Here is a 17,926-nt window from a genome sequence, read left to right as displayed (position 1 = left end):
CTCAATCTTCCTCTCGGAAGCCTGAAAACTTGCCATCATACCACATGAAAGAAACCAGAGAAGGCACAAAATAAACCATCAGCTCGGGGAATTTGTGGTTGACAACAACCTAGTTTTACACATTTCTACAACTAAGAGATTAACTCTACATAATTGTTTCCTAAAAACTGGTAGGAGAGGTAATAAGAGCACCTGGCAGCCCCTCTACTAGCCTAGGAACTTTGGAAATATCTCCCTAGGTCTCAAATATAAAATGTCAACAGTATTTACTCTGCCTTACTCATTCCAGTGGAAATCCCACAGAAGCTACTTTCATAAGACAAGGTGCCATGGGGGCGCCTGGGTTACTCAGTCAGTTGAGCGTCTGACTTCGGCTCAGGTCATGATCTCACAGTTCGTGAGTTCGAGCCCCACATGGGGCTCTGTGCTGACAGCGTAGAGCCTGGAGCCTGCTTCAGATTCTACGTCTCCCTCTCTCTCTGCTTCTCCCCTGCTTATGCTCTGTCTCTCTCTCCTTCAAAAACAAATAAAAACATTAAAAAAATTTAAAAAACAAAAGACAAGGTGCCATGTTCTGTAAGGAAGCCTAACTGTTAATGGTGCTCATTTTCCCAGATATAAGTAATCATAACATGTTAAGCTTAAAAATATATCTGTTATCACTGAAGAATAAATCATTAAGAATAAACTAGAAATGAAATAAAAAAAATATATAGCAATAATCTAATACAAATTACAATGTGGCAATCTAAACATGGCAGGAACTAGAATTCACTGAATGATCTTCTAAAATGCAATATTAGAAAATGTTTCTAAAGTCAAAAACTGTTAAAACTTCCTTGGTGGTTTGGGGAAACGCACACTAAGGTGCAATCACGTGCATACATATATACACACTCACATAAAATGAAAAGCCAAAGGAAATCATAAAGAGGTTGTTTCCGTTTGGTAAGCTTATAGGTAATTTTTATTTTTGTCTTCATATTTGCCTATATTTTTTCATTTTTCCACATAAGGATATGCTACCTTAATAAACAAATTCTCAACACAGAATTTACTTGTATTAATGAAAACCCAGAAGGGCAATGGGGAATGTTTTCTCTTTTTTTTAACTTTATTTTAGTATTTCAAACATACACACATTTAAAATGCCATGTATTATCATCTAGTGCCATCAATTACCAATATTTTTTCAATCTTCTTTCAACTATATCCAAACCATTTTATTTTCTAAAGTATTTTAAAAACAAATCCCAGACCCCATGTCATTTAACCTGCATATGTTTAAATGTGTATCTTTAATTAATAAAAAAATATAGTCACTATGCCATCATTATATTTAATAGGACAACAATAATTCCACAGTATCATCTAATGTCTAGTCCATATTCGGAAATGAGAATGTTCCTTTCAATTTAGAGATCCATCTAGAAAATTTTAAATTGTGCCACTATTTCATATCTAGAATGTATAAAGAACTATAAAGCAGTAAGAAAAGCATGACACAAAATAAAAATATTCAAGAGTCTTAAAAAGGTACCTCAATAAAAGGGAAAATCCAAACAGGCAATGAACATAAGGGGAAAAAATCACAATGCAACTTAAAACCACAACTACAACACACACACAATGGGGAATCTGAAAACACTGCTATAAGAAGGTGCAAACTGGAAAAGAGTTTTCTTCTGAAGCTAACTATGTACATACCCTATAACCACTACTAGGCATACACCCAATATAAACACACCGTTCCATGCTCAGGGAAACATGTGCAGAACATCCATGAAAGTTTTGTTCATAAAAGCAAAAACTAAACCAACATGACCCTTGGTGGCACAACAATAAATACACTGAGGCATATTCATACAATAGAATATTATAGAGCAAAGAAAATGAATGTAGAAAAAATTTAGAAATATTTATAAGGTATGAAAGAAGCCAGACAAAAAGAATATACACTGAATGATTCTGGTTATATAAAATTCAGAAACAGAATATAATGAACTATATTCTTAAAGAAAAGAAAGAAGTGACTGCCATAAAGTCAGAATAGTGATCGTCTTTGGATAAAACATACGATGAGTGAAGGGGATGTGTAGGGGAACTCTAGTATGCTAGTAAATATATTCCTTGATGTCAGTGATGATACACAGATGTTCACCTTGCAATAATTTATGAAGCTTTAAGTTTCTGTTTTGTGCACTTTCTACCTTATTTTATGTTTCAAAATACAAAAAGTTTAAAAATATTATAGTAACTGATTCAGGCAAAGATTATCAATGGATGTAAATTCACTGGGTGAAAGCCTGCTGGGATACAGGACAGTTATCTAGCCTCTAAGTATCACTCTATAAATCACTGATTAATTATAAAGAGAAATTCTTGACTGGATCATTTAGATTGGAGGAAACCCAGTTTACAAATATTATTGGCAAAATTAGGATCTCATGAATGTGATCTGTATATTAGATGACATTAAAACACATGCTGAAATAATTAAAGTTGAACTATCAAAATGTCTGCAACTTACTTTCAAATGTTATAGCAGAGAGACAAAGAAAGAGACAAAGGGAGACAATGGCAGAGCAACAGAGAAACAAAGGAAATGAGGCAAATATTAACAACTGGTGAATCTAAATGAAGAGTATCCAAGTGTTCATCGCACTACTCCAACCTTTCAGTAGTTAAGACATTTCTCAAAATAAAAAGAAAACAAAAAACAAAACAAAACAAAAAAACAGCATTTACATGTATTACCAGGAGGCAAAAAGGACTGGTTTATTTCAAGCATGTTATGGCCACATAAATAATACTGGAAAGACTATAATAATATGTACTTTTTAAAAAAGAGAAAAATTCTCACAATTTGTGGGAAAAAAAGGAGAATAAACCTATTCAAATATAACTTTTTTAAATGACTAGGGGAAAACTACTAGAAGAATACATATTAAAATACTGTTTTAGCCTTAAGGTGGTATTATAAATGGATTATATTTCCTGTTTTCCAAATATTTTTAAAAGGTGTTTTGCTTAAAAAAATTTTAGTGTAATTTAAAGATCACCCAGATAACCACATAATATATTACTGTTGAACAATTTCAGATATTTGTACCAGTAGGTGGTTTCAATCTGACAAATACCAGCAGCAGAAATCCTGATGTGTCTTTATTTCTTCTTGTCCTATGAGGAATTATGGATCACACAAAGCATAACAAATGACTACTTCTCATGTATCTAAAATGGTAACAAAAATAGGAAATGTGTCCTTTACAAAATCCATTACACTATAAATATACCTCATCATATATGCTTCCATTAATGTCGGCGCCATAGATAGGTGCTACGAAAGTTAAGTTCTTCCAATACTTGCGCTCCAAATCTTCATAATCCAAGTATCTTGGAGTACAGTATCTGCAAAAGGTAAATTAAAAGAGCACAAACCATATGACAATTATAAGATTTTCTCCACCCATATGTCTCAAATCATTTTATTTTTTAATTTTTTTTAATGTTTTATTTAAAGAGAGAACACGAGCAGTGGAGGGGAAGAGAGACAGGGAAACACAGAATCTGAAGCAGGCTCCAGGATCTGAGCTGTCAGCACAGAGCCCGATGCAGGGCTCAAACTCGTGAACCATGAGATCATGACCTGAGCCAAAGTCGGACACTCAACAGACTAAGCCACCCAGGCACCCCTTCTTAAATCACTTTCTAAACAAAATCTTATCAAAATGAAAACACTGCAACAACTCATGTTGTCAAATCTAGTGAGTAAATATACCAATGTATTTATCATAGATCTCTGAATACTCTTAAGATTCCTAAATAACTCTTTATAATATCTTTATATTTTTGACTAGTAAGGAAAATATTCTCATGAAAGTACCAAATATATAAGGAGAACAGTTAAAAACTCATTAATTTATCTTTCAAAATATTTTCTAAAATCTTTAACCAATTATACTATACTAAATTTTACAGGATTAGTTAAATAAAAGAACTTAAATAAAATACAGAATACAAAATAAGGTAGATCTTCCTATGCATTGACATTAATATTTCTCCACAGTGAATTAATAAGCAGGTTACAGAATACTATGATAATATTTATGTAAAAAATATCTATAACTGTACTCAAATGGTCAAAAAGAAAATATATACCATATTATTAATATTAATGTTTATCTTTCACACTGGAATTACAGAAAGGCACTTGCTTCTCTGTCCTATTTGGATTGTGAACAAATAATCTTATATTAATATACACACACACAAACACACACACACACAAAATACCATTATTTCTATATTTAAAAAAAGAAATCGAATGAAGAAGGTAATGAAACAGTTTGTTTAGCAGTAAAAAGAGTGGTTAGCAGCAGGAGCAATCCCAATAAAGCCTACTAAACATTTTAGAATGAATAACTGTAGAACAAGCAAAATCAATATACACTATACTGGGACCCCAAACTGGTTATCTAAGCAATAAGCAAGAATACCAAACAACTGTATTTGAAATACAGAATAATTTTCTGATTTACTCAAATCATTAGAATTTCAACAGGACAGCCAAAAATAAAAGGGCTGGGCATGAAAGCATCATTAACTCCACTGTATTTCACCACTTCAGTTAGTAGGTTCCAGTAGTAACATGAATTCTAGGCACAAGCTAAGCAAGCTAACCAGAGTTCAGACTCAAGCGATAAAAAAGGTAACAGAGATACTGTTTATTTCGATTTACAGAGAAATTTGTTGGACTTTGTTGGACTTTGTTGGACTTTGGATACAGAAGTCCTAAATTACCTTTCACTATAAGATGACCTAAAGAATCTATCACACTATTTACTACTCAATCATGATCAATTTTTAACAACCTATAACTTTAAAAAGGAAACATATGGTTCAGTATTGGCTACTGAGGATGAATTCTAAGATCTATGAATATCTGAAACAAACAATGATTCTAAACTTGAAAAAAAGTGACCAGTTCACTCAGTTGGCTACAAATTTCATCCCTAATGGACTGTCAAACAATCACAGCTGTCCCACAAATCCAGTGTCAATTTGCTCAAAAGTAATCCAACCATTCCTTTTCTCTAGAACCTTTTATTCACTATATTACAATTGTTAAGAGATGGGTGTCCAGAACAAGCCTGCCTAGAGCTTTGAATCCAGGCTTTGCCATATATAAGCCATGTAACCCTGGGCAGAGGACTGAATTTCTCCAGACCTCAGTTATTCCTCTATAAAACAGGATAATATCAACTGAATTACTGTGAGCATGCTATCACATAATTATGTAAAGCACATAGCTCCACTCCTAGAAGAAAGTATAGATCAGTAATGTAAGTGATACAAGAGAGCATATTACTTACCTCCATAAAGTTTTATTATAGTAGTGCTATGTTGGAGGTTTCTAGATTTTCGTTGGATTAAGTTGTGTTGTCAACCAAATGAGCATGTTATCCTGTCTACTGTTTATACCAAGCACATTATACAAGGACATGTACTGAATGAAGGAAACCAGATGAACAGAAAAACCAGGAGGATGCCTCCTGCCTCCCATGAAAATTAACCCCACCTGAGGACCATCCTACAACCACAATGAACACCCTTTGACACTAGTACAGCTGTAAGTGAACAAGCAAGAGCCTTGGATTGAGGCTTAGAAACCCATTTCATTGCCATTTGAAATAAATTTCCACATGGAATTGGCAGATGAAATATAAAAAGAGAATTCTCAAAAGTATTTTAACATTGTAGCAATTATAACAAAATTAATCCAACTAAAAAATAAACTTTAACATGGAATAACCTTTCATGCAACTTATATTTCACAACTAAAAAAAGAGCCAATTATTTTTAAAAATCATTTTTAAACTTCAGAAAGTCAAGAAATGTACATTCTGTCATTAAGAAAATCACAACAATCTGTCCAGTAATTGACACCACCTCAAGTATATTTTGGCTTTCATGGCACTAATCATTCAATCAACATATACTGAAATAGTACCTACTATATCCCAGATACTGTACCAGGTATTGAGTATATAAAGTGGTACACAAAACAAACAACATCACCTGAATGGCTATCTTCAGGAACAATCTACAAACAAGCCATCTGTGCAAAAATTGAACAGATATATAAACAAAGTAAGTGCCCAGTAAATTAAATTCCCTCTAAATAGAAAACTAATACCATGCTCAGGTAATCACATGGGCTACAGATGATGATCAAAGTTTCTCTATGACAAGAAAAAAAGGTCTTCCAGTCTCTTTTCTCATCCATATTTTGAATTACCATGTATTATTAACAATTATTGTCTCTGGGTGTTAAAATTCTGTGTTTCTAAAATGTTCGAATTTTCAAATAAGAATGTGTTACTTTTGTAACTGATGAAAACATTTCTGACCATCTTCAAAATCCATCTCAACAGCACTACAAAATGAAATCATTCCTATCCTGATTAACAACCACAGAAGTCTTATTTTCCTTTGAAACTCCATGGCACTTTGAGCTTTTCGTGTGGTGATTATAAATGATTACTAAAGGTATTAACAAACATTTCCTAGTAAGTATAGTCTGATTACTTTCAAGTACAAATTGTCTCCTGGGGTGCCTGGGTGGCTCAGTCGGCTGAGCGACCGACTTTGGCTCAGATCACGATCTCACAGTTCGTGGGTTCGAGCCCCGCATCAGGCTCTGTGCTGACCACTTGCTCAGAGCCTGGAGCCTGCTTCAGATTCTGTGTTTCCTTCTCCCTCTGCCCCTCCCTGCTCACGCTTTGTCTCACTCTGTTTCTCAAAAATAAATATATGTAAAAAAAAAAAAAAAAATTGTCTCCTAAAATATCAAAGTAGCCAAGCAGATGTTCCACTAAATGAACCTATTTTATTAACACTTTAAAAATGACTCTGGAAATGGGTGCTAGAAGATAAATAACAGAACACAGTAAACCATTCATACTTATAAAAACTTGGGTAAATTTTCTTCCACAATCTTGTTTCAATAGCATTGCACTAGTAAGTTGTTAAAAGAGTTCTTAAAAGAGTTTGAATACAAACTAGTCCAGTTAGTGATAAAAGTTTCACATTCTCAATTAATGAGATCTGAAACAATGAGGCTTTACTAATGCTTATCAAAAATTTAAAAGAAGCAGGGCACCTGGGTGGTTCAGTCGGTTGAGCGTCCGACTTCAGCTCGGGTCATGATCTCATAGTTTTTCAGTTTGAGCCCTGTGTCGGGTTCTGTGCTGACGGCTTGGAGCTTGGAGCCTGCTTCGGATTCTGTGTCTCCTCCTCTCTCTGCCCCTCCCCTGCTCATGCTCTGTCTCTCTGTCTCTCGATAATAAATAGACGTTAATTTTTTTTTTTAATTTTAAAGAAGGGACTCACATTAAATATAAAAATTTCAATTCCTTTGAAATAACTACAATGCTCCATAGAAACTTTATACACACAATTAAAGGGCGCCTGGGTGGCTCAGTTGGTTAAGTGTCTGACTTCGGCTCAGGTCATGATCTCAGGGTTCATGAGTTCGAGCCCCACATCGGGCTCTGTGCTGACAGCTCAGAGCCTGGAGCCTGCTTCAGATTTTGTGTCTCCCTCTCTCTCTGCCGCTCCCCCACTCACACTCTGTCTGTATCTCTCTCACAAATAAACATTTAAAAAAAAATTATACATAGAATTAAGATTCTTCAAGTACCATAAAGTGCTTACTATGTCAAATATAAATTTCTTTTAAAAAGATATAAACTAAATTCATCCAAAGAGCATAATTTCACACACACCTATCCAGAGAATTTAGACAATGTTTTTTGACTGGCTGATTAGTTGGTTGGTTTGGGGTTCTAATTCTTTTTTTCAAATTAATGTTTTGATCTAGGGTCTTAACTACCATATCAGAAACTTTTTTTAAAAAGGTAATTTAGGGGCACCTGGGTGGCTCAGTCAGCTGAGCATCCAACTTCTGCAAGGTCATGATCTCACAGTTCGTGGGTTCAAGCCTTGCGTCACGCTCTGTGCTGACAGCTTGGAGCCTGGAGCCTGTTTCAGATTCTGTGTCTCCCTCTCTCTCTGCCCCACCCCACTCACACTGTCTCTGTCTCTCAAAAATAAATAAACATTTTTTAAAAAGTTTAAAAAGGTAACTTAATAACTGTAATGGTTTCTAAATATGTTCAAATTCTTTGATACTCCTCCTTTCAAGAAGTGGAGCTTAATTCTCCTCCCCTTAACTATTGGATTCACTTTGCAACTGGCTTGTAAGAAACAGAATAACACAGAAGGGATAGTCAAGAAACAGATCATGAAAAGATACTGTGGCTTCCATCTTGGTTACTCTCTTGGATCACCAGCTCTGGAAGAAGCCAGCTCCCACAACATGAAGAGCAGTCCATGTGGCAAAGAACTCAGGACTCTAGCCAATAGCCATGTAAGTGGAGCAATCTTAAAATAGGATCTTTCAGTCACAGTCAATCTTTCAGATGATAACAGCCCCACCCTCCTAACATCTTGACTGTAACCTCACGAGAGGCCCTGGGCCACAGTCACCTAGCCACGCCACTCCCAGATTCCTAACCTTCAGAAACTAAAATATTAAATAAATGTTTATTGATTTAAGCTATAAGATTTGGGGTAATTTGCTACACAGCAATAGGTATAATTACAATAATGCTAATACAATAATGGTGGCCCTCTAAGTCATTCAAGGGTTTTCTTTTTAAATTACTCATCTTCTAAATATATAATTTATCATCTGAGACTTAAACACTGTCAGGGGTATGGCGTGGTGTATGGCACTGGATAGAAGGTACAACCAACAGTGCGGAGAGCAGAGAAAAATGCTCACCACCCTGATGGGTCCTTTCCCAAGCCCTAAGGCAGCAGAGGACTTGGTGACCTACAAGCAACCACAAGGCACAAGAAGAGTCTCTGCTGCCTGCCCTGCCTCACCCTGCCTCACACCAGGCTCAGCCAGCTGCATCAAGTGGAGGAGGCCAAGTTAGAGGAGGGTGGCACCATGAGCCTGGGCCGTATCCTTCATATTGGGGGGATGAAGACACTGCTGCCATGGACAACCCAACCCATGCCAGCCACAGTCCCTAAGTGAGGCTCTCCCAGGTTCTGTGTCTCAGCCCTTGGATCCTGGCTGGGCCAAGATTGGTGTGAAGAGTTACCTGCCCTGTCCCCCGCTACCCTCCCACCACCAATCAGGAGCATCTGATCAGGCCTTGGTGGGGAGTGGGACTCCCAGGGCCACAGCCACTTCCACCACAGTCAGCCCCCTGAGGGAGAGCTTCAGCAGGCAGGATGGTGGTGAGCTGCAGCCTCTGTAGAGTAAGGGCACTGCAGCACAGGTCACCAAGGAGTACTAGCAACTGGTGGCTCAGGGAGCCCTGCTTGAGGTCCCCAAAGGGAAATGGGAAGCAGCAAGTAGCCCTTGGGGTATACAGGAGAACCAGGAAGAAGAGGCCATAGGGAAGGGCAGCATGGGCTGTAGCAGTGGCAATGGGGAGAATAGTGTGGGGCTCACAGTGCGGGAGGAGGGACTACCCATCATGCCCAAGCACCTGGCCCTGGACTATACTGTATCCTGCAGCATCTGTATCAAGGAGAACTTCCTGGGGGCAGCACTGGATGGCCATGTGGTGGCTGCGGCAGAGGCCCTAAAGTAGAGTGGGCACCAGCATGATGGGCAGCTAGTGAGCCAATGGGCTATTTCACCATGCAGCTTCTGTAGGGACCAGACTGCCTGGATAGAAGGCCATGAGCCTAGCTGTCAAAGCACTGGGGTCCTCATGGCCCACATGGATGCTATAATCTGTCCCTATGTTGGGTGCTAGGTGGCTATGTCATCCACAGGCACAATCAAGGCCATGGTGGTATGTTATTCAGTCAATAGGCTGTGGAACATGAAGCATGCTGACAATCCACATGGCAGTGGGCACTGCATCACCTGTTATCTATTACCTGAATCAGAACTGGGACATAAAGGTGCATGGCAGGCTACTGCAATTCTTCCCTGAGAGCTGGACTGTGGTAACCAATATCAGAAGGTCTGATCAGCAGAACCCCCATGAGGTGAAACCAGCCTATGATACCAGGTATGCCATCACTGGTATGCCATCGGCTAGCATCTGGGCAGAATTGTGTCCAAGTACCTGTGTCATAGCCAACTACACCCACATACTGGCCATTCTCAGAGCTGCATGAACAGACAGCTTGCCCTGACTTTGGGAAAGCCTTTGGCCCCATGCTGTTGGCCCAGAAACCCACCAATCTCAGTGCCTGCTCCTTTTCTGCCACTGCTGCTACTTCCAGCTTTGCCTCTGTCTTGCCTAGTGTGGAGGGCTCATCTGACACTGAAGCCAAAGGAGAAGACTTCTTCTGCCTGGTAATGGGGCTGGGATTGTGACCTGGGCAGGGGCCAGTGTTGGGAGCTACTGGAGCTGGGGGGCCTATGGCTTACCCTCTGTGGTCCTGCTTCTCTAAGGTGTGAAGAGCTAAGGAGGCATTGCCACCTCCCACCAGGATACAGGTTTGGGGGCTGGGGATATCATGGCCTCTTGCTGGTAAAAATTTGTTGGGGGTGGACAGTATTCCCAAGCCCCCAACTCCAAAAGCCTGGAATGTGAAGTGACTCCCCAACCACATGGCTATGGTACCTTTTGGAATACGCTGCCACTGTGTGGACAGGAAAAAGGTGCTGGGAGGAGCATGGGTGTGAGAAGTCCTGTCAGCCAAGAAAGAAAGAAAAGTTTACCTCAGAGTTGCCAAAAAAAAAGGAAAAAAAAAAAAAAAGATTTAAGCACTCTGACACAAAGAAGAAAATTTGCCTAATAAATATGAACAATGTGTAGAATCAAAATTTCAGGGCAACTAAAATATAGAAAAAACCATTTATAGATATTATGAATAAGATGATAAAACGAGAAACAACTTCCTCAGGAGTAAACTAAATGTAATCAGGCAACCACCTGAAGAAGAGAAAACAGGAACAGTTAAATGAAAACTGAAAGAAGATATACAGAAAACCACTGCTTTTCATCACAAGCTCCTCTATTTGGTTTCCTCCCATGTTCATGTATATCTTTGAAAAAAATAAAAATAGCAAACTGCATGCACTCACTTGCCACTGTTAGCCAGCTGCCTGAACTCTTTCACTGTCATGGCTTTTTTCTGGATGTTGTATTGAGTGAACAGTCCCGACTGCCCTGTGACCATCTGCTGAATCGGTGCTGGAATAAGCAAATTATCAATGTCATCATAGCACTGCCTTGGCTTCCATTCCCGAGGAGGAATCACCTAAAAATAAAATAATAAATAAAATATTATCTGGAAAATATTCCAACGGAATACAAACAAAGAATTTCTCAGCATTTCTATAACAAATGCGTAAAAGAACAATGAGGATTCAGATGAAGGGAAATACTTGCATTCTCTTAAATATTCACCTTACTGATATGATTTTTTAGAAATAGCAAAATTTATTGTGCACTATACCAAATAGTACTTTTATATCAACTATACTTTTATCAACTTATTTTTTAGTTGATGCTATTAACCTCTCGATTTTAAAGGTAAAATGAAGAGATACATAGAAGCAAAATAATTTGAAGTTCAAATAATGCCTATATTAATATGATAAAAAATAAGTAAACATTTGTTTAGTCAGTATTATTCTCTTTAAATACCTCTCACACGATACAGCAAACAGCATAGTGGTTGGTGTGTTAGTAAATGTTTAACAATCAGTTTCCAGGAAGGTAGAGAAAACCCTGGTTTGTAGCTCTTGCTTATTTCCATGATGTAATTACTCCCACCATGGCTAATTTGAGCTTACCTACATGACATAACTGAACACAAAGTTAGAAAGAGACGTGCATTATCAACTTTTATGTTCCTGTATGAGGTTGTTCAGCACACCACTCTTTTCCAACACTATTTAAACACTTGGTTATTAACAATGAAAAGATTAGGGGCACCTGGGTGGCTCAGTTGGTTGAGCGTCCATCTCTCGATTTCAGCTCAGGTCATGATTTCAGGGTTATGGGATTGAGCCCTGCGTCAGGCTCCACGCTGAGCACGGAACCTGCTTAAGATTCTCCCTGTCTCTCCCTTTGCCCCTCTGCCTCACTCACACTCTCGCCTGCTCTCTCTCTAAAATAAATAAATAATTTTTTAAAAAGATTGTCTTTTAAAAAAATTTTTAAAAAAAACAATGAAAAGATCATTAACAATAAGACCAAAAACATATGTTCATGTGATTAAAATTAGAAGGGACAAAGTTATAAAGTCATGATTTATAGCCGGAATTTATTCACCTTTAAAAATTGTTTTAATTTTTAAGATAAACTTTAAAAAATTAATCACAAAACATAGCACACATTAATAAAATGCACAATCACAAAGATGTAACTGTGAATTATTATAAAGCAAACACCAGAGTACCTCCAACTGCCCATCAAACACATCCCTTTCTTGCCCAAAAGGTAACCACTCACATAGCATTTATGATATTCATTTCCTTGCTGGAGTTTATAGTTTTATGCCTGGGTATGCATCCCAGCACCGTTTTTTTTTTTTTTTTTTTTTTTTGAAATGTACGGAAATATAATCATCCATATATACATATCTTCTTTGAGGTTTATCTTTTCTATTTCACTCAATATTTTTGTTAGGGGTCAAATATGATGGCCTATGATTATGGTTCATGAGTTTGAGCCCCGCATCTGCTTCTACACTGTCAGCATGGAGACTGCTTGGGATTCTCTCTCTCCCTCTATCCTGTCTATCTGCCCCTCCCCTGCTCTTGTGCAAGCTCACTCACTGTCTCTAAAAATAAATAAATTAACTTTATTAAAAAAAAACACATATTATGACCTACATAGCTGAAGTTCATTGATTTTCATTCCTACTCAATATTCCTTCATACAAATATTTATCCATAAATGGATGACCATTTAGTGGTCACTTGTTTTTTTCTGTTTATTGACTTTTGCAAAGAACACAGCTATTAATAATATTGCATGCATCTTCTGCTGCATATGAGCACACAGTTCTCTAAAATAAACTCGTATACACAGACACTCCTAACAGTGAAACTATTGGGACATAGGATATGTATAGATCAAATTTAACAGTTATTACCAGTAACTCCCACCAGCAGTGTATGGAGCATTCCTGTTGCTTCACATCTTCATCATCACTTTATATTGCCGATCATTTAAATTTTAGTCTTTCTCATAAGTTCTGTAATGGTAGTCAATTGTGGACCTTATTTGCATTTTCTTAATTATTAAAGAAATCTCTTTATATATTCCCTATGAATATCCCCTTTTATAAAGTGCTTACTCAACTCTTAACCATCTTACTACTGCACTGTTGGTCTTTTTCTTCTTAATGTATAGGAATTCTTTATATAGTCTGGTTATTCTTGGATCATGTATATATACATTTGTAAATATCTATATGTATATGTGTGTATATATCAAATATCTTCTCTTACTCTATAACTTGCCCTCCAACCTTAAGAGTATATTTTGATAAACATTAAGTTCTTAATCTTAACAAAATCCAATTTGTTCACTTTGCTGCTTTGACCTTTGGTTTAAAAAAAAAAAAATTCCTACTCTGGAGCATGAAGGCATTCTATGTTATACTATAAGTGTTTTAAGATTTTGTCTTTCATATTCAGATCTACAGTGTTCCTGCAAGTAGCTTTTGTGAAAACTCTAGGTCAAGCTTCATGAAATGAGAAAACGGGGACAGAAGAATGAGTGATTTGTCCAATGTTACACAGCTGATAAAAGACAGTATTTACTACCAAAAAAAAAAAAAAAAATCAACAGGGCACTGTCGAATCTAAAGTTAATTTAATTACATCAGCAATACAGAGATATTTCACATTTTATTGCATCCAAGGTATGTTAGTTTAAAGTGAGAATAGAGGGATGCCCAGGTGGCTCAGTGGATTAACCATTTGACTCTGGTTTCAGCTCAGGTCACGATCTTACAGTTCATGAGTTCAAGTCCCATGTCAGGCTCAGCACTGACCATGCGGAGCCTGCTTGGGATTCTCTGTCTCCCTCTCTCTGTGCCCCTTCCTTGCACACATGCATGTACATGCACTTTCTCTCTCAAAAATAAATAAACATTGAAAAATAAAGTATTGGGTATGTGTTGTTTTTTTTTTAATGTTTATTTCTTTTTGAGAGATAGAGACAGAGTGGAGCAGGGGAGAGGCAGAGAAAGAGAGAGACACAGAATCTGAAGGAGGCTCCAGGCTCTGAATTGTTTACACAAGTTAGACGCTTAACCAACTGAGCCACCCAGGCGCCCCTTGAGTATATGTTTTCAATAGCATATAATATGATTGTCTCTATTCTCACTTTTTTTTTAAGTTTATTTCTTTTTGAGAGAGAGAGACACAGCAGGGGAGGGGTAGAGAGAGAAGGAGAGAGAGAGAGAATCCCAAGCAGGAGCTACACTGTCGGCGCAGACCCAATGTAGGGCTTGAACTCATGAATCGTGTGATCATGACCTGAGCCAAAATCAAGAGTCAGATGCTTATTCGACTGAGTTACCCAGGTACCCCCATACTCAATACTTTAAAACAATATGGATAATCGTACCAAATGGATATGGATAAATACATTACATTGTCTTCATAATATACTGAAAGGGAAAAAGGTTATAAATGCTAACTTCTTCAACAGAAATAAGTGCAAGTAATTCAAACAAATAAACATGGATTGATTCAGGCTCTTGTTTAGAAATAAATACATCTACAATCAAAATTAATATTATATTTAGAGTTTAGTATTTTCCTGTCTTGTGAAAAAAAAGTTTTGTAGCAATTTTCTAAATTTAGAGAAATTTAATTTAGAACATTAAACATTATCTTTGTAAATATTTCATGTATGTGTTCACACTTACTTTTGATAAAAATGTTCAGACAGAACTTTAAAAATTTGTAAGTTCAGGTCTATAACAAAAATCTTACTTTTGGACTATAATTTTAAGTATCAACACATCAGATTCTCTTACACAGGAAATGGAAGCACAACATACTTAGGGTTTTAAAACATTCCAAAGTTAAACTTTTACATTTAATCAGTCTAACTGAAGGAAAAAACTATTCCTCCTAAAGTTTACCTTCTTGATTATTCTATCAAAACGAATACATACATGTTATTTTATTTCACCATTTCCCCAATCCCAGCCTGGACTGGATATCCAATAGTAATTTTCTAACTGAAATCTGTATTTGTACTACTTACGTTGAAATAAATTGCTATTATCACCATTTACCTACTGAGGAAGAAGCAGGAAGGGGAAGAACAGTGCATCTTACAATCTTTCTTCACACTTTAAGGACACAAAATTATGTAATGTGCATAACCTATAGCCCAGGGTAGTCTATGTCCAGATTACTGTTGTGGAATAATTTTATCCATTTCATATGTAATTAAAGGTTCATCATAATCGTTCTCCACAAAAACAATGTAAGTTTTACATTTAATTTAAAGAGACTGACATTCTTTACTTTCCCAACTTGACCACCACCTTTTACATAGAAGTCAGGGTGTCAAATCTCTCACTATGGAAATAAAAATTAAATCCAGAGTATAAATCTAAAAAATGTTGATTAAAGAAAAATCTAAGGCCAAAGTCACTACTATTGGAACTACTGAACCATTTTCTCCAAATCATATTTTAAGAGCAATTCATTAAATTGTGCATTAACAAAGAATCTCATAAGTGGTTCTGTCTCCAGGACTTGACCTCAAAGCAAACTAGCAGCATTAATATAGTTTTGATTTTTACAATTTGATTTGGTGAAGTTTTACACATTTGCTACTGCTGCAACTTCCAGAAAAAAAAAAAAAAAAAAAGGTAAGTAGGTGAAACTGACTTTATGTGACTTCATGTAAAAGATAACACAAATGGCCAAAAAATCCACAAAAAAAAATCAAAAAAAAAAAAAAACCAGTTCATTGTATTCCTAGTATAAGTAAAAGAAAATTATCACAAGATTGAATAAATGAATTTCTCCAACTTTGTCAATAAATCTCACTAAAAAAAAAAAAAATGTCTAGGGGTGCCTGGATGCCTCAGTAGTTAAGCATCTGACTTCAGTTCAGGTCATGATGTCACAGTTCATGACTTCAAGTTCCACATTGGGTGAGCTCAAGCCCCCCCTTTAGGTGAGCACGAGCCTGGCTTCTGGTGAGCTCAAGCCCTGCTTTGGGTGAGCCGTGCTTCTCTCTCTCTCTCTGCCCCTTCTGGGATTCTCTCTCCCTCAAAAAAAAAAAAAAAAAAAAAAAATGTCTAGACTCAGGTGTGTTTTGTTCAACATTCAGAAACTAATTGCCATTCAAATGCCATTCATAATGCATTTATAATGCAGCAGAAGTGTACCCTGTGAGCCTGCAACTCCCTTGTGAGGGTGTGTGTGTGCTACTTCCCCTCCTAATGTTACTAAATATGCCACCCTACCACAGGACACTCACTAATCTCAGTGGAACACAGTAAGATCTATGTTTTCAAGAAACAAAAAGCAAGAAAAACAGGACAAAGGGCTGCATTCAAAGCCCAGAGAAGGGGACAACCTGTCACCCCCAATTTCCCTCCACCTAAATAAAGCCCAAATCCTTGCTAACCCACTACTAGTTTATGATCAAAATTATATGTGTCAAATGATTCTGAAATGACATTCTCTTCAACTCAAGAATTATTTTTCTCTTCAAAGATAATCCGGTGTTGAGGTTCCATAAAGGAGTTCTTTAAGAGCTAACTCAATAAATAGGTTAAAGTAAGGATTCCTCACCTGAGAAATTCATTATAAACCTCTTTACTTTTCTCTTTGTTTTATCTTTAGCTTCCTTTTCTATCTCTCACCCACCTCTAATAAACCTTCATTCTACTTCATATCACCAAATTTTAAACCTTTTCAGGAGGGACTTGAACTATACATAACAAACTGACAGACCTCGATAGATGCCAGCACAAGCAGGAGCATCCAGATGCAGGAGGACTTGAACACCAACCCCTGCAGTTCTGGAAGTTCTCTCCTCTGATATCTGCTCTTAATGTTACTGGACCTCCCCTCAGAGATGGGGATTCCAAGGACAACCCATAACCCAGATACAGTTGAGCAGGCTCTGACAGGGCTCAGGAACTTATGAGGTGATGCTGGCAAATCTACAGAAACCCAGATTACAAGTTTAACATTTAGAATAATAAAATGAAGTAAGTGCAATAAAATATACTCTTCTGAGGTAAAATTTTTCCTTCCCTCACCCCCAGCCTCTTATGAGGGAAGCTTTCTGATTGAAATATATTTCCATTATAGAAAGGACAGAAAATCCATCTTAGGTTGAGATCAAAGGATGAATTATATAGACTATCTCTCTTACAAAATTGTAACTTTGGGGGGGGGGGGCACCTGGGTGGCTCAGTTGGTTCAGTGTCCGACTTCGGCTCAGGTCATGATCTCACAGCTTGTGAGTTCAAACCCCACATCAGGCTCTGTGCTGACAGCTCAGAGCCTGGAGCCTGCTTCAGATTCTGTGACTTCATCTCTCTCTCTGCCCCGACCATTCTCATGTTCTGTCTCTGTCTCTCTCAAAAATAAACATTAAGAAAAACAGAGTTCTAACTTTGGGTCTATGGATACAAACCTGCAATGCATTCCTCAGTGCTTTCTGTGACCCTCAGTATATCACAACTACCCTTGGCAGGAGTCCCTGTATCCACTCTGTCTCCTCACATCCATTCTTCATGCAGGAGCCATTGTGACATTTTCAAAATAATGACACAAAAACAACAAACATACAAATAGCCACCATGTCCTCCACTCCTCTGCTTTAAGCCCACCAATATTTCCCATTGCACTGAGAATAAACCCCCAATCCTTACT

The 17,926-nt window shown here is 37.3% G+C and overlaps 1 protein-coding gene and 1 pseudogene across 25 annotated transcripts in view; one reads left to right on the top strand and one right to left on the bottom strand.

Annotated features, from left to right (window-relative positions):
- Window positions 1-17,926, bottom strand: part of KDM4C (lysine demethylase 4C) — a 430,991-nt gene that overhangs the window by 374,326 nt on the left and 38,739 nt on the right. For 24 of the 25 annotated variants that reach the window (XM_045042970.1, XM_045042971.1, XM_045042967.1 and 21 more), the window contains 2 exons: window positions 11,132-11,307; window positions 3,297-3,411 (listed from right to left, as the gene is read on the bottom strand). In XM_045042970.1, coding sequence (XP_044898905.1) covers window positions 3,297-3,411; window positions 11,132-11,307 — 291 coding nt within the window. Of the gene's footprint in view, window positions 1-3,296; window positions 3,412-11,131; window positions 11,308-17,926 lie in introns of those variants that run through there. The other variant, XM_045042983.1, reaches the window with a different exon arrangement.
- Window positions 8,767-10,417, top strand: LOC109493568 (annotated as a pseudogene).

The sequence above is a fragment of the Felis catus genome, chromosome D4 (assembly GCF_018350175.1).
Source record: "Felis catus isolate Fca126 chromosome D4, F.catus_Fca126_mat1.0, whole genome shotgun sequence".
NCBI classification, from domain to species: domain Eukaryota; kingdom Metazoa; phylum Chordata; class Mammalia; order Carnivora; family Felidae; genus Felis; species Felis catus.
Note: the sequence above shows the minus strand (reverse complement) of the source record. Positions and strands in the feature narration are given on the sequence as shown.